Genomic DNA, 23,952 nt, shown 5'->3' with positions numbered 1-23,952 from the left:
GGTACCTTCCCCTGAGAGGATGGATATTTATGTTTGCCAGATACCCTGATGTTACAGACAATCTGGGATCACCTTAAAATCAAATTCAAGGCTTCAGATAGTTTGGACATACAGTTTTCCAACCAGAGATATGATTCTGTACTAGAGTGAATTCACATCACTTTATCCTCATCCTGAGGATATAGTGCTTTTTGTGTGGGGACAGTCTATGTTAGGATCCTTACTTTTGGGGAGCCCAGCAATGATTGCTGTTCCCTTTGCCCTATGAGACATTGAAAGGATAGCTTTTATTTTTCTGTATTAATAATTGCTTTGAGAACAAAGGCAGTTCCCATACATGTTTATCTTCTGGATTCCCATTTGTGCCTTAGTTTTGGGCTGATAATTCTCTATCTCCTTAGCTCTTAGATGGTTTTAAGAAGTTATATTTTTGTTTCAAGTCTAGTTCTATTCATTATTTGTAGCCTAAAGATTGGTCAACCAATACTGAAAACAAGAAGTTGTTGCATGTAAGTAAGCCATACAGTATACTACATAGGATCTTGCTGGTTACTTGAATTTTCATGTTTACTGTTAGTGATAAATCAACTCTTGATGATTTTTTAAAATAAAATACAGTAGTTTACTCTTACGCCATAGTAAGTAAAGTGTATCTTGAATGAAAAGATAAATGGCTTCTTAAAAAATATGTATAGTAGGGCAGCCTGGGTGGCTCAGTGGTTTAGCGCTGCCTTTAGCCCAGGGCCTGATCCTGGGGACCACGTCGGCTACTCGAGTCCCACGTCGGGCTCCCTGCATGGAACCTGTTTCTCCCTCTGCCTGTGTCTCTGCCTCTCTCTTTCTCTCTCTCTCTCTCTCATGAATAAATAAATGATCTTTTAAAAAATATGCATAGTATATAAATATGTACAATATTATAGTAGTATAATACTATGCCATTACATAGTATTATACAGTTATAATGTACCTGTTTCTTTGGGAGAGGCAGTTGAACCATGTATCAACCACAGAATGTCATATGTATCATTTAGAAAAAATGTCTTCTAAAAGCCATGTGTGTTGGTGAGAGTCCTATACATTGAAGATTGCAGGTAGTTAAAGTTTGGTCCCTTGGTATTTTACTATAAAATTAGGTCTTAATTGCTAAAAAATCTAATGAATTTAGTCCTTTGTGTGCTTCAATTTTGGAAGCTCAGTCAAATGAGTATCTCTATTCTTAAAGAGTAGGAGGACTATGAAACACATTTTAACATAAACATAACTTCTTTTACAATTGAGTGTTCATTTTGAGGGATGGTTCTAAAACTATTAATGAAGCTCTGAAATTCACATAATAAAGAATTTACAATGTTTTAATAGAAAATTCCTACTTTTTTTTGGCAGGGTGGCTCAGCGGTTTAGTGCCGCCTTCAGCCCAGGGCGTGATCCTGGAGACCCGGGATTGAGTCCCACGTTGGGCTCCCTACATGGAGCCTGCTTCTCCCTCTGCTTGTGTCTCTGCCTCTCTCTCTCTCTCTCTCTCATAAATAAATAGATAAAATCTTAAAAAAAAAAAAAGAAAATTGCTAGTTTTTATAGTGAAAACTATACTAAACACTTTTTGATAATTCACCTAAAAGTCTTCCTACATTTTTAGCTTAGAAAATTCATATTCTATTTCTTTTATTTTCTTAAATAAATTAATAATGCCTGTAATTAAATACAATTTATCATAGTAGCACTTTTTATTTTTCTAGGAATTTGATAGGATGAAGCTTTGCACACATGTAGGAATATTTTCTTTTTATTTGGAACAATTAAAATGATATGAATGCTTTCAATTTAATAGTTTTGAGGAATGAAACAATTTCAGTCTGTACTGTTTGTTGGTCACAGGGTAAAGACGTGAATCTGGCTCACTGTAGCTGAATGCTTGCACCAGAAATAGGAAAATCACATGTCCTTCTTGCCATAAGCTCTTTTGAGTATGACATTTTGAATATTGTAATCCTACCTTAGTTTTAACTATCTGTTGTTATGCCAGCTGCTATATTTTTTCCATCCCCCTAAACTCAAAAGGAGATAAATGGATTTGAGATATATCACTCAAACAATTGGATACAGTTAAGTCATTTGTGATTCCAGATTTGATGATGACCTACTTGGTTAAAGATAGTACAAGGAGATTTTGAATGGCTGCAGTAGTCTTGAATTTATGTACTGAATGTTACTCAGATTTTAGTTTTTTTGTTTTTCTTTTAAACTTTATTTTGTTTATTGTTTGTACATTTTGGGAACTTTGCTTCAGACATTTGTGCTACTTTTGAAGGAGAAATTTGTTTTATATTAGTGTCTTGTCAGTGTATATTGATGTTACAAGATGAAATTCTAATTGTATTATGTATTAGATGTCATATTTTATTACTATTTGGTAGCTCAGAACTCTGAAAGCAAAATTTGAAGCAGCCAGAATTGAGAGTTCTACATATCACCAGTTCAAAAGTAGGCTGACATTGTTGGAAGCCATTATTGTTACTTTGCCCTGATGTATGTGCTGTTCATCTGGTGTTAGAAAATAAAGAAACTTCCCCATAGAGAATAGTGTGAAACAACAATTTGATTGGGGGAATTTCTTGGGAGTAGCTTGGGACATTTTAGTATGTACCTAACAACTTCCACTGATAATGGGCTCAACTTTGAGTTTTGTTTTTGTTAAAGTGATAAGGTAAATGAAAGATAATTTTTTAAAATTTTTATTTAGAGGGTGGGGAAGGAAAAAGTTCTACTTGAAATAACTTTTTTTTTTTTTTAAACTAAGATTTCAGGTCATAATGCTTTAGATCTTTAGCTATAACTCACCTAAGATATCTAGAAATCACCTGTCTAGTACAGCTCCTTCACTTTATTGATCTGGAACTCTGGCCCAGAGAATTTTACATGTGCCCTAGCTCATTGCTTCTCAAACTGTATGTGATAGAAGACCAGTTTTCTTCCTGTGTAGTACGTGGCAGGCCAATAATCTTATAAAGTATAGTAAAAATGAAATACTAGAGAAAGTAATTTTAAAATAACATACACAATTCTAAGTGCTTCCTCTTAATTTCTGTATTTATTTCAATGTAGCTGGATTGCAAAGAGCTCTAGACTAGAATAGTCCATAGACCGTACTTTGTATATCACTGCCCAAGGTTGGAGCTGGCAAAACTGTGACCTACAGGCCAAATACAGCGCACCCCTTGCTTTTTGTGTATCCTGTAAGCTAAGAATTGTTTTTACATTTGTAAATGATTTTTTAAAAATCACCATACTAGTATTTTTGTGACACATGAAAATTATACAAAACATACTTCACTATCCATAAATAAAATTTTATTGGAACACACATTCTTGTAAGTATTGTCTGTGGCTACTTTCCGCTTAAGGATGAGGTTGAGGCAGGGATGAGTAGTTGAGACAGAGACCATAATGGTCTGCAGAATCTTATCTATTTACTATCTGACCCTTTACAGAAAAAGTGAAGATCCAAAGAGTTGGCTCTAGGACAGAGCATTGAATTAGTAGTTAGTGGTAGAAGTGAGAGTATAAGCAAGCTTTACATTTACAAATGGGCTCTCGGTATTGTCATTAGCTGCTGGGTAATGTCAGGCTCAGTGCTTAGCGCAATTGCATGCCACTCTGTTCTCATGTAATCTTCCCAGCACTGCCCTTTTATACAAGTCAGAAAAAGTTAGCTTTCTTTTAGTTAGAGATGCCCTTTTGCCCCCCAAACTCTTAACTCTACTGAGTTTTGTTTTTTATGAACTGCTATCTAGTTACTTAAAAATGGTTGAATATTTTCTGGTGTGGATTTTGTTATCAGCGTCTGGTTAAGAAAATTCAACTTCTTTTTCCCTGTTGGCTGCATTACTCAGCCAGTGATGTTTCTGTTCATTTAGGTCTGATGGAAGAAATACCTGGGACTCAAAATCTTTAGAAAACAGATTTCTAGTAAAAAGATTACTGCTTTAAAAATTATCCAAAATAAAGCAAAAATGTAGCTGAACTATAATGGCAGATCTCTATTGTAAAATAGCAGAGATATAATAGATACTAGCTACAACAAAAAAGATGAACTCTGGAGGAACAATAGGCTTTCAGTTTTTTGCTTCTACCTAGTAAGCTGCAAAATAAAAGCTCCCATCATATTATTGTCAGGCCTTGTTAAATTAACGTAGTGCTGTACTTGTTTAGAGTAGGGTCTGAAGTTCTCAAAGTACGCAGTAAAAATCTGCATTTCATGGTAGCTGTTACTTCTTTGTTTTCCTGCCCTTTGCATGTGATCAGTGAGCAACTAAGTAAAGATAAAGAGATAGCTGTCAGCTTGACATTTGATACAATGAGGTTGCTTCATGATCAAGACCCTTTACAAGCCAAACCTTCATGTTGGGATTTCTTCTTGGAATTAAAAACAAAAAAACAAAAAACCCACAAAACTGTTGCCATGAAAGCTTATTCATTATGATGAAAGAATAACTACAGTTTGATATTGTGATACTTTTTTATTCTACTGGCTCTTGAGTCAGTTTGCAAACATCTGGAAAATAATTATGATTGCTTGCATTCAAGGGTGAAATAATATAGAAAGTCTTGGCAGGATCTCTCAGCCAAGAATCTGGCTAGTTTTTACTATTCCAAATCTGAAAGTAGCCAAGATTGAATTGCAAGAGGTGCTGATGTACACTGTTGCAGCAGCTGCGTCCTAATTCTAGATAAGGCTATTCCTTTGTACATTATAATAAAGCCATTGACAAGATGGCTGTGGATTAAGGGAAGGGGAAGAGCTTTATAAACAGTAGGACTTATTACTTAGTAATATATGAGGATTGCCTTCCAAATATTCCAAAGGAATGTAGGTACTTTTGCTTGGAACTGTGAATGAATGAAAATTCGGGATTCATCAACTGTAGCGGCTCAGATATTTTTTATATAACATGTCTTTAACGGCTTATTTGAATTTAATATTTCTGCTTTGTTTTAAATTTATGTTGTAGGATAGTGGTAAATGGTAACAGCTACTGTTCTCCTCTCAGGAGTACACAAAATCTTAACTATTTGAACTGTTAGAATAACTTGGAATTGAACCTTGCTTGTTTGGACTAGTTTTTAATGTATTTATTAGCTTCACCATTGGTTGGGTAGCATTACAGCGACACCCAGCCCCCCAACCCCCATACACTCACATACCAGATGTGGTTGAGAAATGTTTTGGGTTAATAAATTATTACATCTGGATATTGCTTAAAATAGTGCTTCTCTCTTTGGGGAGCCTCCATGTCTAAGAATTCTCTGTAGCCTCTTTCTACCTAATATAATGTGTGCAGCATTCATTCCTTAGCATATATTATAGTGACTGAGTTTCTATTCCTAAACCTTTTTTATGGAAAGAATTACTGTGCAAGGCAGTTTTTTTTTTTTTTTGCAGCTTGACTGCAGGGGACCAGAGTTGCATGCATTACCATGTCTGTTAAACTTCTTGGAAGCAAGCCAGTGTGTTATGGTGAGTTTCATATGTAAGCAGTGAGCCACTAAAAGGCTTGCACAGTATTACAACTATTCTGAGGAGAGGAAGCGTTAGGAAATTCAGCAGTAAAGCAGCAGCAACAAGCAGCCACGGTGGTAGTAAAGAGAGGGAGGTTCATAGTTAGCATATTTCCTGGGGTGAGACCGTGAGCACACAGCTCCCCATTCTGCTGCCTGAAGGAGGCAAACCCAGACCATCTACTGCAAGATCTTTCTAGTTTCATGTTTATGATGTTAAGTCATGTGATAATACTGTACCACAAGTTGCCAACTTTGCTTTACTCTAGAGAGGATCCTTTGCTGCAGTGCTTTTTTTCCACCTTTCTGTTGCTTGCTTTCTTTTTTTCTCTTGAAAGAGAAAAAACTGTGCAATGTATGTTTACGCCTACACCATGCCGAGGCGACACTTACCAGTAAATAATCTTTGTATCCCCGAGGTAAGATACTGTTTCTGCTTTCCTTGCACAGTGCTGCTGCAGCACGGAGCTGATCCAAACATCCGGAACACTGATGGGAAATCAGCCCTGGACCTGGCCGATTCTTCAGCAAAAGCTGTCCTTACAGGTAAGAAAACAGAGTTTTCTACCAAATTATTTTATCTGTGGAACTCTTAGCTTGATTTTATGAAATTGTCATGCACTGAATTTTATTTTCCTACTGGTGAAGCTCAACAAATATATATGCCATTATCTCTACTTTATTATTGATTGGCTGTATTAACTGTCTCATTAATTTCTATGCTATCATAAGCAGAAGCAATAAGACTGTTTATTCTTAGAATGTCTGAGAATTACAGCATTTAATTGATAACATGCATTATACCCTCATATTTGAGTCCTTTTTTATGGTTTAGATTGTAATCTTGCTGTACCTCATCTTCTCAGTTGATTTTTTTTGAAGACCTTCACCATTGAACAAGCAAGGGCATTTGTATTACTTTATAAAAGTAGTTTTGATTGGAAAGACAACCTGCTGCCTTATTACTCAGATCAATAGTTAAATAAAATATGTTGCTGCTCCTCCCTTGCCTTTCTGTTTGTATTTCTACCCTATCTTCTCACTTGCCCGTGACAGCTAAGTACTTCATAGTTAAGGCAATGTATTATCTTTTCATTTCAAATCATGAAAATTTGGGGCTTAAGTATTGGTTTTATCAAGACAAATGTAAAGAAGCAGCAAAAGAGGAAATGCTAGACTAGAAAGGCTGTCTCATAATATAGAAAATACTGCTATAAGTGATATGATATTGAGTAACTATTTTCATTGATCTTCATTCTCAAAATGCTGCATTGGGTCTATTTTTGTTTTTATTCTTAGCATCTGAGTTCTGTTGCCTTTGCCTTTTACCTAACTGACCTTTGTAATCTGGAGCCTCTGTCACTGCAGTGCTAACAGTATTGTTTTAGGTTGTGTGAAAGTAAATGACTTTTACCTTCCTTTTAAATTTGCCCGTGTTGGAAGAAAATAAATCTTATGTTCACTTTTAAGTTTAGAGTACATGCTGTGCATTTTTATCAACGATTCTGAGGTGAATGGAAAATGTTTATATATAGAAAGCTTTGAAAATGTGTGGAATTTTGCTTAATTACTCTACACAGAATGACAACTTTCACTATGTTAAAATTAAGATACTCTCTGCTGAGTCAAAGCAATATGACTTTTCTCAATTAATTGATTAAGTGATTTGACTAAGTGAATTAGTTAAGTGATTTGGTTGCTGAGTCAAGATAACATCTGCTAGAGGAACAGAGCTATTTTAAAACCAGTGTAGATAAGAAGAAATTTAAATATAATTCAACACTTTTAAATAATAAAATTAAAATATGTAGCCTCAGGCCTCCTCAGGTTCTGTAGCCTTTCTGTCTCCTCTTTTAACAAAGCAGTGGGCAACAGTAGCAGCTTGGAGTGGTCTCTGACCAAAGGAGAAATAGTGTTCATTTGTAGTAATGTAGGTGTTATTAGAAATGCTGACCGAGACTGTCTCTGTATCTGAGTGTCCTCCCCCTGACCTTTCCTTCTCTTCAACCCTCAGAGCCTTCCTTGTCCATTTGTGAGATTCATTTAATGCGACACTGTTTTGAGATCCACTTTCAGTTTTTCGAAGGACAAAGTTTAAATATAAATTATTAACAGCAAGAAGCTGTCTCCTAATTTGAAACAATTTCTGGGGGGATTATATCGGCTGCTGTTAGTTTGCAAAAGAGCTTTGGCATAATAACTCATGGAGACTAGATTCCTGGAAGACAGATACCATATCTGTTAAACTTGATTTGAAAAGCATCTTGCACTGTACTTTGCTTAGGTAGGAAGATCTTAATTCTTCTTAGTCATAATGCTAAATCCATGAATTGTTCTTTTCATGAATATTTGCTTTTTTCGAAATGACATACAACTTTTCAGATATGATTTAAAAGAAAAACATTCTGGTGATAGTAATTTTGTGGAAAATACAAGCTAGTGATATTTATACATCCATGTTATATAATATAGTGAATTAACGCTTAAAGGAAATACATTCTATAATGTTCCTCTGCCATGCTGGTTCTCTTCTAAGCAGTTCTTTCGAATAGAATTAAAGAGGAAATATTATTTCCAAAGCTAAATTAAAAAGATAAAGCATTGGTAAAAAGAATCTTTTGAAAGGAGTGCCTTAATTTCGAGTCATTAGAGATTATTTTGGGTGAAGTATCATTATTTTTATGTCACATGCAGTTGTAGAACTAGTACTTAACGTTTAGAGTAAACTTTCTGTTCTTAATATTTTTCCTTTTTGGGAATTAATTAATTAATTAATTAATGCAGTTCAATTTGCCAACATCACCCAGTGCTCATCCCGTCAAGTGCCCCCCTCAGTGCCCATCACCCAGTCACCCCAACCCCCGGCCCACCTCCCTTTCCACTACCCCTTGTTCCTTTGCCTCTTTGGGAATTTAGTTGGTGATGATAACTGTAGTATCTTCTATGGTACTACTTTTGTGCTTTAGCCAAAACTTTGTACAGATGTTTTAACGAAGTGAAAATCTCTTTTTACAGAGAATTTTAAAATATGTAAATGACTAATATTTCCTTCTGCATAAAGAATGCATGGATTTTAATAAAGCTGTATAAAACAACAGTGTATCTTTAGTTTTATAGTTAAGGGACTCCAGCAAGAGCCATGTGCAGTTAGCTATTTTAAAGAGAGTAATTAATTGGAGAGGCTTATCAAACTCTTCTTGAATTATTGTGTCAAGTGAATGATAGAAGAAATCTTGAGGGCTTATTGTTTTTCTGTTAGTCACTCTGAAGTTCTGGGCAGTCAACTAAAGGACTTGGAAGTGGTTGTTTGTTTTTGTTTTTAGGAAATAAGCATATGAAATGTCTAAAATAGCTTATGTAAATTTTATTTAAAAGCATCGTGGGTGTGTTATGATTCTGGATTTTAAAAAATTTATTTTGGCCTTTTTTTCCCCCCTAGGTACAAGAAATACATTCATTATGAAAATTAAGGAAAATAGAAAAAGTACAGGAAATTAAAAAAAAATCATTGTTATTTCTACTACCTATAGAACATTTTGGATATTTTATTTATAACCATTTTTTGCTGAGCACACATATCCCGTACTCTTCTTTCTCTTTAATCAAATCAATATTACATATTTCATACTGCTTAATAATAATTTTTAAAAAGATTTAGTTATGTAGATATTCCCAGAAAGCATTAAGTATTCTTCAACATGAATTTATAATGACTTTATAATACCCTTCTATGGATCTACTTTAGTTTTTTGAGCTAATCCTCTAGCGTTTACCATTTAGGTAGGCTGTTTTCATTCTTTATATACTTCCTTGTAAATTTCTAGTCATTTTACCAATTCCATTGGAATTGTGCTTCTTTATCATATTCAGTCTTAGCATCCACAGACATGCTATATCTCTCCATTCCTGATTGAAATATGTGAAGGTTTGGAGAATGGGGAGCTTCCTTTTTAAAGGGCTGCATTGCATTCCACATTTAAATTAAAGTTGGTTGACACAGGAAATGTTCATTGAAGGGGTTAGGGATGTAGGGCTGTTTGTTAATCCTACAAAGGAGATTCTGAAGGACACAGTGGGAAGTTGAGTCAGGAGAAATGGTAATAGCAGATTGAAGCCGAGAATTTGGGAAAGGATACATGGCCAAAGGAATGTTTATCATTGGCAGACCCAAAGATGATAGGGATTTAAAATGGGTGAGTTTAGGTGGTCACGAGGTTGCCAAAATCATTGGTCCCAGCAATTTTCTAGCAGGTTGAGGGCTGCGGAAGTAGGGAAGAATGATATATTTGCACCGAAGTGTCTCAAGAATAAGCTTTAACCCGAATTCATTGCACTTCTGAGGAAATCCTAACCTGTGATTGATGGGCTGGCTCCCAGTCTTTCCAGAAGGACTCAGCTGTGGCTCAGGCTAGAGGCAGTGTTGAGGGGTCTGGCATGTGCTTGCTGAGTGTGGCATGTTAAATCAACAAAATATATCTGGAATCCTACTTCTCTCTCACACTCTCTCTCTTTTTTTTCCCCCTACTCCACTGCTTCCTACTGCTTTTTAGATGAAACCAGAATCTTCAGTCTGATTAGTGAGGACTTCAGTGCACTGGACCCTGCCCAGATAGGTTTGACTGTGAGGTTTTATTCAAGACAAAATTTAGGATTCCTTTCTTTTTCTCACGCTTTGCATTCACCTTGTCAGTAATTCAGGTCTACTGTACTTTTAAATCTCCGGTCCATCCGTGTCTTACAGGCTTCACTGCACTTTAGCCTTAGTATATAAGGCTTCATTGTCTTTCCTTCGTGACAGCAGCAACCTCATAATGAGTCTCTCTGCCTCCACTTATATGAGTTTCTCTGCCACCACTTATTCTTCACCCACTTTTCACTGCAGCTAGAGTGGTCTTTATAAAGCCTAGATCAGCCCTATGTCTAGAAAATTCCTTACAATGTTCTCAATTCCCCCTAAGTAAAGTCCAAGCTTTAGCCATAGCCTACCGGCGTCTGGCCTCTGCCTTGCTTATCTCTGATCTCATCTTCCACTCTGTTCTCCCTGACCTCTTCGCTTCAGCTGCAGCTGGATGCTTGTGTCCCTTCCTCCCCCAGATGAAGCCCTTGTCCGTATCTGGACTTATACATGCTGTCTGTTGAACCTGGAGCACAGCTCGGATATTTACTCCTCAGGGAAGTCTTTTTGTCCTCCTTCACATTTGCTTTCTTATTTTCTTCATGGGTTTTTTTTTTTTAATTTATTTTTTATTGGTGTTCAATTTACTAACATACAGAATAACCCCCAGTGCCCGTCACCCATTCACTCCCACCCCCCGCCCTCCTCCCCTTCTACCACCCCTAGTTCGTTTCCCAGAGTTAGCAGTCTTTACGTTCTGTCTCCCTTTCTGATATTTCCCACACATTTCTTCTCCCTTCCCTTATATTCCCTTTCACTATTATTTATATTCCCCAAATGAATGAGAACATATAATGTTTGTCCTTCTCCGACTGACTTACTTCACTCAGCTCTTCATGGGTTTATAGATACTGAAATTGCATTATTTTTTTCTGTTCTTGTTTTTTTGCCCCAGTAGAATGAAAGCTTTACAAGGATTTGGACTCTTGTATGTCTTGCTTATTACTTCATTGTATACAGGACTTGCACAAATACGTGAAATGATTAAATACTTGAAGGATCTGAGTACTGGCGACCAAGGGCAGCATATTTTCCAAGTTCTTCAGATACTCATTAACCATTAATTATTTGATATCCCATGCCTATTGTAATAGTCTTATTAAATTTTCTACTTCCTAAACATTTTGTTTTGGATTGCTTATAGGCATGGATATCTCTTAAAACAGTGCTTTGAAAAAAATTTTTAAATTGGTATGATGGGTGAGGTGTGACCTGAGCCTTTTATCAGTAGATTTCTGGGATAGTTCCTTTGATTGAGAACATTTCAGTTCTAAAAAGATCAAACTGCCTGCAGCTGTCACATCAGACTTCTGGATGTCAAACTATGGCCTAATTTTTGCTGTTTTCATTTGGCTTTGCTTAGTTACTCTGCTGCTTTGCATATGAGCTAATACTACAATGTGGCCTATTGCATATTGGGTGTAGTACATTTTTACTGTCATCCTACGTGATTGAAGACTGATTCCTCATACCCTTAATTTGAACTATGAGAATTATTTTTTATCAGTTGTTAGCAAGTCTAATAGTATAATATGCCTCATAGAAAATAAACCATAAAATGAAATTCCTATCTTTTAAAGAAAAGCTGTATGTTTATCCACCTCATTTTTATTAGGGAAAATTATTGTCATGTTAAGATAAATGCCTTTTTTTTTAGAAAAAAATTTCCCTTTAGTTAAACAGTAAGAAAGTTAAAAACATGTTACTCCTGAAATAAATCAGTGTATGAACACTCATTTTAAAGATATGTTGAAAATGTTAATCCCTTAACCACAATTCTTAAGGAAATTTTATTTATGCTTCGATTTGTCTGTAATTTTAGACATGAGTAGGAAAGTATAAGATTTTGTTACTAAAAGTGATTGAAACACCTTTTTTTGAAACTTCAAAAATATGAAAATAATTTAGGATGGGAATATAAACTACTACCTTTTTAAAAAATACCTTAGCTGACATAGGTCATATTGATTTTTAAAGTTACACCTTCAATAAGCAATCAGAGCCTTACTGAATCTAGTTAAAATGATGATGATGATGATGATGATGATGATGATGATAATTGGCAACTCCTGAGTGCTTCTGTGAGCTAAGCACTGTTTTAAAGGCATTGAATCTCACAACACTAGGAGATAGATATGATTGTACCCATTTTTACAGATAACAGAGGGGTCAGGTTACTTTTATGAGTTCACACAGTCATTAAGGGAAATTACTGGGATTTGAACTCCAGCAGTTTGGCTCCAGAATCAGTGCTCTTAAGCAAAATCAGATTTTTTACTCATTCATTTAGAAGGATGTGGTGTAAAGATATTTGAAAACCTGGACTAACCCATAAATTCAGGGCTTAAATCTAGTCTGTTAACATGTTTCTCTGCTTTCTTATCCTAAAGATTATTCCTTTCAAAAAAGAAAATTTACCTGATTCATGCTATTTGCAAGACTCATCATCATATTATTATAAAATGAATTAGGTAATAAAAATGTCTTAACTAATTTATAGAGACTATTTTTAAGTCTTTGCTCTTTAGTCAGTAGACTTGAATAACATTAATTTGACACATTTAAGAAAAACTATTTTGCAGCTATAAGGAAAGATGTAATTTTAAAGTGTTTGAGCTATTCATAGATAAGGGCACCTCAAATAATATAAGTAAGCCTTAAATGAGTACAGGCAGTTATGTATATAAGGGGAGTTAAGAGGAAATGGAAATGGTCTTTCTGTTTAGGTAACCCAGCATTCTAGTATTTCAAACTCTTCCCATCTACCTTTTTGTGTAATTAAAAGCAGTAGGCTTACATCATTAAAACCAGCATGATCTCTCAACTCATCAAAAATGACATATTTGTGAAGCATAATAACTTGTTACTATATATCCTGAGAGCAGCTGTCATTTTCCCCAGTGAACTGCAGAAATCATATAACATCTTGGAATCATATTACATTGTTGCATTTTGGATTACAGCTTTAACTACACCCAAATTATGGCTATTTAAATGGTTCTTTTAATATTTCTTATAATAAAGTAATTACTGTTAACATTTACTTTGTTGTTGTTTTTTTTTTTAAAGATTTTATTTATTTATTCGTGAGAGACACAGAGAGAGAGAAAACGGCAGAGACACAGGCAGAGGGAGAAGCAGGCTCCATGCAGGGAGCCTGATGTGGGACTTGATCCCGGGACTCCAGGATCACGCCCTGAGCCGAAGGCAGGCACTAAACCACTGAGCCACCCAGGGATCCCCTAACATTTACTTTCTTAAAATAGCACATGTGACATTAGAATTCATTAATGCTTTAGTATTGTAAAAGTTAACAGCCCTATTATTTGAGATTTTTGCTAAACTTTTATTTTGACATAATTACAGATTTTCATGAAGTTCTAAGAAGTATTACAGAGGTCCTCTGTACCTTCTGTATTATTTTTCCCTAGTGGTAACATATTATAAAACTGTTATATTGTATCACAATCTGGATATTGACTTTGATATGGCCAAGATACAGACCATTTTCATCCCAGGAGATGTTCTGTAGTTTCCCTATTTGTAATATGTTTATCTATTCTGGTATTGGGAATGCTAGCTTCATAGAATGAGTTAGGAAGTATCCTTTAGGAAATGCTGAGTGCTTTTATTTTCTGAGAGAAAGACTTCTTTTGATAGAATTCACCAGTGAAACCATTTAGGCCTGGTGCTTTCTTTTTTGGAAGATTATTATTGATTCAATTGCTTTTGTAGATGCAGAGCTAACTGGGTTATATACTTCTCCTTGTGTGAATTTTGGTAGTTGACATTTTTCAAGGAATTGCTCAATTTCATCTCAGTTGTCAAATTCCTGTGTATAGAGTTGTTTGTAATTTTCTTTAATTGGGCTTTTGGTGTTTGCAGGATCTATAATGATATCTCCCATTTCATTTCTTGATAATTGGTCATTTGTCTTTTCTATGTTATCAGTGTTGCCTAGGAATTTGTCAATTTTATTGATATTTTCAAAAAGCCAATTCTTTATTTCATTGATTTTGTTCTTCTCTTTTCTGTTCTTAGTTGTATCGATTCCTTTATTATTTCTTTCTGCTTCATTTTGACTTAGTTTCCTTTCTAGGTTCTCAAGGTGGGAGCTTAGAAAATTGATTTGAGATTTTTTTCTCTTTTCTAAAATGTATGCATTTAGTGCTTTAAATTTGCCTTTAAGCACTACTTTTAACTATATACCACACATTTTGTTATGTTCTATTTTCATGTTCACTCAGTTCAGTGTATTCTTTTTTAATTCTCTCGAGACTTGCTCTTTAACCCATAGATTATTTAGAAGTATGTTGCTTAGATGTTAAATATTTAGAGATTTTTCTGTTACCTTTCTGATACTACTTTCTAGTTTGATTACATTGCAGTTTGGCTGATTTACATTGCAGTTTGGCAACACTCCTTATGTTGTCATATCTTTTCATTTCATTTTATTTTTATTTTTTTTAAAGATTTTATTTATTTATTCATGAGACACACACACACACACACACACACACACACACAGAGAGAGAGAGAGAGAGAGAGGCAGAGACAGGCAGAGAGAGAAGCAGGCTCCATGCAGGGAGCCCGATGTGGGACTGGATCCCAGGACTTGATCCTAGGACTCCAAGATCACGGCCTGGGCCGAACGCAGGAGCTAAACCGCTGAGCCACCCAGGGATCCCCATATCTTTTCATTTTAAAGTTTTTGTTTTATGTCCCAGGATGTGGTCTATTTGGGTACGTTCATGGGTGCATGATAAGAATGTGTTTTAGCCATTATTGGATAGAATATTCTATAAACAGTTGTTAGATCCTATTAGTTGATGGTATTCTTGAGTTTTACTGTATCCTTCCTGATTTTCTTCACATAACCTGATATCACAGGACAGGAGGTGGGAGATGGGGCCTTTCTCAGTTGGATTGTAGTGAAAGTCTGGCATTCTGTGATTTCCACTAACACTATGGTGAGGAGAGGTTAATTATTACCTAGTGGTTCTGAAAGTCCTGCTCTCAATGAGTTTGTAAATCTAGGCTTATCACTAGGCCTTTGCCCTCTGGGTGTGGGTGGAACCCACTGTTACTTTGTCTTCTTTTTGTTTGGTTGGTTTTTTGAGTGTTGTTTTTGTTTTTGTTTTTGTAGTATTTGACTGGAATAGTCTGGTTATTGTTAAACGGTTTTCTGTCCTGTTAGGCTGTCACTTTACTGCTTCTTTGTCCAAGAGAGGAGGTTTTCTTTCATCTGCATCCTTTGTCATTTCTAGATTGCCAGCTTCTTCAGTTCTTAAGTCTGTGTGTATGGAGCAAAATGAACTTAAAAACTCACCACCCCATTGTTCCTTGGGCATCAAGATCCCTAATCAGTCTGCCTTTTTCTGTTTACCTGTGAGAGTCATTGCATATTTATCTTTTATGTAAAGCCCAGGTTTTTTAGGTGTACCTAGTGGGAAGAATAGGGAAAAGTCCATCTCCCTTTTCCTAGAAGTAGAAGTCTTGAAATTATTTTTAATTAGTCATTTCTATATGGAGTGAGTCATTATTCTGAAGATTTATGCATATAATGAAACTATATAAATAGTAGGATTTTTGTGGCATATCTATTTTTCTAAATCTGCCTGCTGATTAGACGCATAGATTTAAAGAACTCTGAGTTATGATAGGTAGTATTGTACTCTCAGTACTATTCACACAGTACTGCACAGAATACCATTGCTTAATAAACACTTTTGCTTTTTTAAGTGAATAAAAAGTAATATTATGATTTTATTTTTCAGTTGAAATAATTGTGGCTAAAAACAAAAGCTATCAATAGCCTGCTACTATTCAGTTGGTAATAGGTAAAAAAGCTTACAGTCCTTTCTTCTGTGATCTTCTTTCTATGGTGTTCACTAATTTCATTTACTCTTTGGCTCTGCTCTAGGGTTGATGGGGGAGGAAGGGTGCAGAGGGGGCAACCAGTATTTTCCTAGTTTATCTCATTCAGAGGAATTATATTTTGAAATTTTAAAAAGTCACAAACATGTGGCATGAGGTTTTTGTTATTAAAAAAACAAGTGTCATTGAGTAGTAGAATAAAGTGAATCATTGGTAATTTTTTAGGACCAATGAGGCCCCATAAATAAAGTAACCAGCTTAGTGTTGGAAAATTTACTGGTAGAACTTTTACAGAATACCATCCTTTCCTGCTAGACACAGTGTCAGTGTCCCTATCTTACATTACTCATTCATAAGGCTGGGGAAGGAGCAGGATATGATGCAAAAGCTATAAGTTGACTTAAAACAAAAACCTTCTTTGAACAGATAGCTGCTTTTATGCCTGATATTTTCCAAGTAGAACTGTCCTTATACCTACCTGCATTTCACACCTTCCAATATGTTGTTTAAGCAGTGAGCAGCATGTGCCAGCTAGTAGGCAGAGGTTAACTAGAAGTGTAGACCCATTTGCTTAGGAAGCAATTTAGGGAAGCTTTGGAAAAGAGGGTTGTGGATGACCATGGAAGGCATAGTGCTCTTCTCAACCCTTTTTATGCTACGCAGAGAAAAAGATATCACAACTCGCAGGTTTGTGGTTATCCTTTAAGGTTACAGCATTGGCTATAGAGCACGGTTAGAAGAATTTTGGAATCAAGAACATCTGCATTAGAATTCCAGTTCTGCTACTTACTAGTTGTGTAAACGTGGGGAAGTTACTTTGCCTTTCTAAGCCTCAGTTTCCTGTATTTTCTCATTGAGAAAGTGGAGGTGATAGTACCTACTTCTGGGGTTGTAGATGGAATACATTTATTGGAAAACACTTGATACATAGGAAACACTCAACAAATTGTATTTCATTAATAATGAGCATGTTTGTTGCTTTGAGTTTAAACATTATCAGATTAGTTCTGCAGGGGCTTGTCAATCATTTGTATTTTTCTTTATATTATTCATATCTTTAGGTTAGTTGTACTCAAAGTGGTGATTTTCGTACAAGGGAAACTTTCATACAAGTTCCTCCAGTTGGAAAACTTCAGGTTATCTACGAGTTCATCAGTAGAGGGTGGGGAAGGAAAATCTTAATAACCAAGTTGGTTGTTTGACGATACCTTTAATGAGAGTCATAAAAATGTATTGAATCATTATGAGATGTTTAGAAATTATCTGTGATTTTATATGATCCCTTATACCTGTCCTTATGAAACTTATGTTCTTATGAGGTAAATATGTTGGGCTGAGCCATTAGGAATATGTATGAAGGTATATTAATAATGTATATTTTGAGTTTACAAAAATATAGATAGATTGATCAAAATGTAAATGCATAAATGGGGCAGCCTGGGTGGCTCAGTGGTTTAACGCCACCTTTGGCCCAGGGCCTGATCCTGGAGACTTGGGATCGAGTCCCATGTCAGGCTCCCTGCATGGAGCCTGCTTCTCCCTCTGCCTATGTTTTTGCCTCTCTCTCTCTTTGTGTCTCTCATGAATAAATAAATAAAATCTTTTAAAACAATTCATAAATGATATTTATATTCTAATATATACATTTATTTGTTAAAATACAGGAACTTTAATACAAATAAAAACTCCACTCTACCTATCTGAAAATAAACTTGTAAGTTTATACAGAATGTAATACTAGAAAAAAGTAGAAATTGACTCAATAAGCATTTGAACAAACATAAGAGAAAGCCATAAATAACAGTATACTGTTGAGGTCAGGAACACTATTGAAACCTTTTCACAGTTTAGGGATTTCCTTTTGCAGTATATTGAGATCAGATGAGCCATAGATCTGCATCAGTATGATTAGGAGGGTAGGATAGAATTCTTTTCCTCTAAAATTTGTTGACACCATCCCTGCCTCATCCCCATCCCCAGGTCTTCACATGTCTAATTTAGATCAATGAAGAAAAGGGGGGAAGAGTTATTCTGTATGAAAGAACAGATAATATTTGATATTAGGGACAGCCAAGGGTCCATAGCAGGAGGCACTGAGTCCTAAGTTTGGAGGAAAGGTGAGATCAGTAAAATCTTATGTTTGTTCTCCATGGAGCTCATTTTAGTTTCTAAAGAAGATTTGCTTGTAGAGTGTTTTGTTTTGCTTAGAGAGAGTGTACCTATTTGGGTGGGAGAGGGGCAAAGGGAGAGGGAGACAGAGAATCTTAAGGAGGCAGCATGCTCACCCATGCTGGGTGGAGCCCAGCATGGGGCTTGACCTCAGAACCCTGAGATCATGATGTCAGGTGAGCTGAAATGAAATGTCAGATACTTAACTGGCTGAGCCTCCCAGGTGATCCACTTATAGAGTGTTTTATTTTGAAAATATGAATTAGACACATATATTAAATGTGTTAATATAAGGAAAGATAGGAAGTAAGGAAACTGCTTTGGAGAAAAGTATAATTGAGGATTGGGGTGATGATGACAAGGGCATGGATTACTAGACTATAGAATGAAGAGAAAGGGATGAGTTCAAGATACGTGAAAAGCATGCATTTTTTTAAATTGTATTCATTCATGAGAGAGAGAGAGAGAGAGAGAGGCAGAGACACAGGCAGAGAGAGAAGCAGGCTCCCTGCAAGGAGCCCGATGTGGGACTCCATCCCAGATCCTGGGATCAGAAACTGAGTTGAAGGCAGACGCTCAACCACTGAGCCATTCAGGCATCCCGAAAAGCGTGAATTTGATGTAACAACAGTATATGTGTATTTAACTTTTAAATTTATTTAGGATATTTGAAATGGGCCAAGCTTGTTATTCAGATATTTGTGAGCCAAAGTAATATGCTTAAAAAGAGCTTTATATTTAGGAATAAGAGATACTAGTTGTAATCTTGTTTGACCCTTATTAGTTTTGTGTCCTTTGGTCAGTAATTTTCCTTCTGTTTCTTTTTCTATAAAGTTAGAGTGGGAGATGATCTTTTTACTTTAAAATTATTGGGAGATGATCTTTTCACTTTAAAATTATTTCATTTCTGATTTATTATTAAGTTGTATGGTGAGCCATCAATCACAATGGCATCAGAAACACTTGCATAAATACAACTTACTGGGACACCTGGGTGGCTCAGCGGTTGAGTGTCTTCCTCAGCTCAGGGCGTGATCCTGGAGTCCCGGGATCGAGTCCCACATGGGGCTCCCTGCATGGAGCCTGCTTCTCCCTCTGCCTGTGTCTCTGCCTCTCTATCTCTCAGTGTCTCTCATGAATAAATAAATAAAATCTTAAAAAAAAATACAACTTACACCTTTACTGCTGGTGTATTCCTGGCATATCTACATTTTTATTACATAATTGGATAATAAATTGACTCTAGATCTTTTTTTGTATTTAGAATATCTTGGTGAGTTCCTTTTTAAGGCTACTTTAAAGCAGATTCAGCTGAAAGGCACTCCCACCTCTGGTGGGAGTTAAGATACTGGGTCCTTAATGTAGATGGGGTCCGAAAGTTCCTTGGAAACTAACTTCCTAAAGAGAGAGTAGATTGTTTGTTAATTTATGCTAGCTGATTTTTGTCTTCAAAGAATGTCATTAATGTGTATCTGATTGTTTTGTTTTTGTTTTTAGTCATTTTTAGCCTTTTCCAAAGAATAAAGGAGAACAATTATATGAGTAGGCATTATTGCAATGAGGGACATAAAAAGGCTGATAGTCCTCTTGTATGCCATCTTTTATGGTCTTGAAATCCTTAAATCACAGTTATTTCACTTATTTTTTCAGATCATATTAGTAAAATTAAAGTAGTATTTCATTAACATCATTACATTAGGGCAGCTCCGGTGGCGCAGCGGTTTAGCACCGCCTGCAGCTCAAGGTGTGATCCTGGAGACCCGGGATTGAGTCCCGCGTCAGGCTCTCTGCATGGAGCCTGCTTCTCCCTCTGCCTGTGTCTCTGCCTCTCATTCTCTCTCTCTGTGTCTCTATGAATAAATAAATAAATAAATCTTTAAAAAAATCATTACATTATTTCATCTTTCACATGGTGGACCACTTAACACCTAACCTTTTAGTTTCCTGACTGCTTATGTCCACTAATTTTTCTTCCATCCTACCTTAGCTACTCACATCATGATCACACTCTGCATCTGTGTTGTAATAACTGCCAAACATCCAAAATCTTGAATTTTGTTTTGTTTTGTTTTTTATAGGTTTTTTTTTTATTTTTTTTATTTATGATAGTCATACAGAGAGAGAGAGAGAGAGAGAGGTAGAGACACAGGCAGAGGGAGAAGCAGGCTCCATGCACCGGGAGCCTGACGTGGGATTCAATCCCGGGTCTCCAGGATCGCGCCCTGGGCCAAAGGCAGGTGCCAAACCGCTGCACCACCCAGGGATCCCCAAAATCTTGAATTTTGTACCGTGACTTATACCTTCTCTCTCTTCAACTCTATTATTTTGTACATTTTTGAATTTCATTGAACCCTCCAATCAATAGACTCTGCCATGTTTTTCTATAGATTACCCTTCTTGTCTTTGCCATCTTATTATCATCTTAGATTTTATTGCCCACCGTTATCTTCCCTTCCTCACAAACACTGTTAAGTATTTATTGGCTCTCTAGCCAGTGTACTCACTTGGCAATACCAAAGTATTTATTGAGCTGAACTATCTGTATTTTATACCTCCACTCAAGAAATGAAAGTGGCTGGAAAAAAGAATGGAGAGAGAGAGAGAGAGAGAGAGAGAGAAGAAAGAAAGAGGGAATTGTTTGATTTCATGTTAGTATCATAACCATAAACTTCAAATTGACTTTTATTCTTGTTTCAGCCATTTCTCTCTTTGAATCTTTAGTACCCTTTCTACTTCTTTTTCTCAGTTGACTTATTTTCTCATATTTCATTGAAAAAATAGATACCATCAAACAGGTTTTGATTGTTTGATTGTTGTTGCTGTGGCCAATCCATCAACTTAGGTACACCTGTACTCACATAACTCTGCCTTCTGTCTGTTACAATGGGAGAAATATCCTCAGGCATCTGGATGGCTCATTCGGTTGAGTGTCTGACTCTTGACCTCAGCTCAAGTCTTGATCTCAGAATTGTGAATTCAAGCCCCATGTTGGGCTCCATGCTGGATGTGGAGCCTAGTTCAAAAAAAAAAAAAAAAATACAATGGGAGAAGCATCCTGCTTCTGTCTAAAGGCAACCCTCTTCTACTTTTTCTCTGGATTTCATCCCATCTCACCTGCTCAAGGAACTTTTGCAGTTATGCTCTTCCTGTTGGCTTATAATTGTTTGTCTATATATGGATTCTAGTAGCTCTCATCTTTAAAAAATACAATAAAAACAAAAATTTTTCTCTTGTTGCCTGTATCACTCTCTAGGAACCCATTTTTCTACTTCCCCATTAGCATACAAGTTATCCGTGGTTGCTCTTTACTTTCTTCTTATTCTGAACTAAACTTACCTGGTCTAATTTTTGCCCTTAACCATTGTAATAATGTATTTTCTTTTTTCTCCCAAGTTTATCAATAAATTCTGTCTTGTATATCTAGTCGTCACACTCCCTTGTGTGACCTCTTAGCAACATTCAACATAATTTAGTATAACCACCTATTTGAAATAGTCTTCTAATGGCTTCCAAGATACCATACCCTACTGGTCCCCATCCCCTCACCCCCTTAAGTTTCATTGATATGTCCTTCCTGTGCTGATTCTTTCTACTTTGCTCCACATCCAAATACGAGAACGACCCAGATTTAGTTTTAGGATTTTTCATTTCCTTTCTGACATTCTGGGTAATCTCATCTAGTCTACTCCCCTTAAAAATTATCTATATGGCTCTTCAAGCCCTGTATCCCACCAATTTATGACTCTAGTGCAGACCTCTCCTTTGAGCTCTAGAAATACATATTCTACTACCTATTTGACACTTACAACTTCGTTGTCTAACGGACATCTCAAACTTATCATGGCCAACACAGAATTCTTTATCTATCTAATGCCATTGTCAAGCTCATCAAGCCCATCCTTTCATTATCTTAATGGCATCAAAATCTACCAAATTGCTCAGGCCAGAATTGATTCTTTTATTGTCCTCATATATTATATTCAATTCATCACCCAATTTTGGTTTTACCTCTAAAATCTATTCCAAACTTATTTCTTTCAGTCTTTTCCTACTGCCGTCGAAACTTTTAATTTAGACCATGGCTAATAAGAAAGTGTGGTCTATAGGCTGGTTCTGGCAAGCTGTTTGTTTCTGATTTGCAATAAGAGAATGAATATAAATCAACCACATCAGTATAAGTACACCTTTAGTTTAGCCAATTTTTTTTTAATAGTGAGACTTCTTTGATGAGAACACATTGCACTGATTTACATTCTGATGCAAGCTCCTAATCTTCTTTCAGACTACTTTGATTAGTGGTGGTCTAGACCACTATTGACAGCCTCCTGTCAGCCTTCCTTTAGTCCACTGTCTATATAGTAGCCAACAAACTTTTTAAAATTTTAACTGGTTTATTTCATTCATTTCTTTAAAAGCAATTCTACTTAGAATAAAAATCAAACTTTTTATCTCCTACGTACTTATTTGTTTCCCTATTGCTCCTAACAGCCCAGCCATACTAATTGCATTTCTTTTAATCATGGACTCCAAACTGGTTTCTGTCTTTATTTCTTTGTCTACCTTCTTCTCTCTTCTCCTTAGTGTGCTGGTTCATTTACTGGGATGCTTTTTTCCTCAGATCTTCTCTTAACTACTTTCTTTTCATATTTAGGTCTCCCACCCTCCCCCCACTTTTTAAAAGATTTTGTTCATGAGAGACACACAGAGAGAGAGAGAGAGAGAGAGAGAGAGACGCAGAGAAACAGGCCCGAGGGAGAAGCAGGCTCCATGCAGGGAGCCCGATGTTGGACTTGATCCCAGGACCCCAGGATCATGCCCCGGGCTGAAGGCAGGCGCTAAACCACTGAGCCACCCAGGGATCCCCATATTTAGGTCTCAACTCAAAGACCACTACCTAAAATAAGTTCTTCCTAATCCCTCAAATACACTTGTGTACTGTCCTGCTGCTGATACCCTTTACATCACCTGTCTATCACTGTCTGACATGATTTTATTTATTTTTTGATTGTTTATTGCTTAACTCTCAATTCCTGAATTACAGTTGTCTTCTTGAAAAGTGAGATTTTTCTCTTTTTTGTTCATTGTTGATAGTGCCAGCATTCTCTAAATATTGTGTTAAATGAATGATCATTCATTTAATTGGAGCTTCATAAAGTAGAACTGTTTTATTATAACACTATAACATGGTAAAATCAAAATAGCATTCCAGAACTATAAAATGTACAAGAAATACTACATCCGTCTGGCAAGTTGCCACTGACAATAAGAAAATCTAGAAAGGGATCTTTGATAAGTTTTCCAATCTAGTGTTTATTTGTTAAGTCTCTGTTGATCTGTTGATACCAGAATCTGCAAGTGCCATTTCCAGCTGCTTTTAAATAAACTAACAAATTTGCTCTTTAGTTAGATTGTTTAAAAATAGAATCCTCATAACATTAATGGAAAAACAAAAATAAAAAGTACATTTTGTGTAAAAGTTCATGCTATATAAAATTTTCCATTATAACCAATGCAATATCTGGCCCATACTAGCACCCCCCAATAATAATAACTTTTGTTACTGAAGGACAATTACAGATAATTAGTTGTTTAATTTGTATAGTTTGTATACAAAATCATAATCCCAGATGTATAAAATAACCTATCGAGGAAATTCTAAAACTCTTCAACTGATT

At 36.0% G+C, this 23,952-nt stretch overlaps 1 protein-coding gene across 1 annotated transcript in view; it reads left to right on the top strand.

The window, feature by feature from the left end:
- TNKS (tankyrase) overlaps nt 1-23,952 on the top strand; it is a 213,716-nt gene that overhangs the window by 58,301 nt on the left and 131,463 nt on the right. The window contains exon 3 of the mRNA XM_038560211.1: nt 6,007-6,102. Coding sequence (XP_038416139.1) covers nt 6,007-6,102 — 96 coding nt within the window. The remainder of the gene's footprint in view (nt 1-6,006; nt 6,103-23,952) is intronic.

Source organism: Canis lupus, chromosome 16 (genome assembly GCF_011100685.1).
Source record: "Canis lupus familiaris isolate Mischka breed German Shepherd chromosome 16, alternate assembly UU_Cfam_GSD_1.0, whole genome shotgun sequence".
NCBI classification, from domain to species: Eukaryota; Metazoa; Chordata; class Mammalia; order Carnivora; family Canidae; genus Canis; species Canis lupus.
The sequence above is the reverse complement of the archived record's forward strand: the minus strand, read 5'-3'. Positions and strand labels throughout refer to the sequence as shown.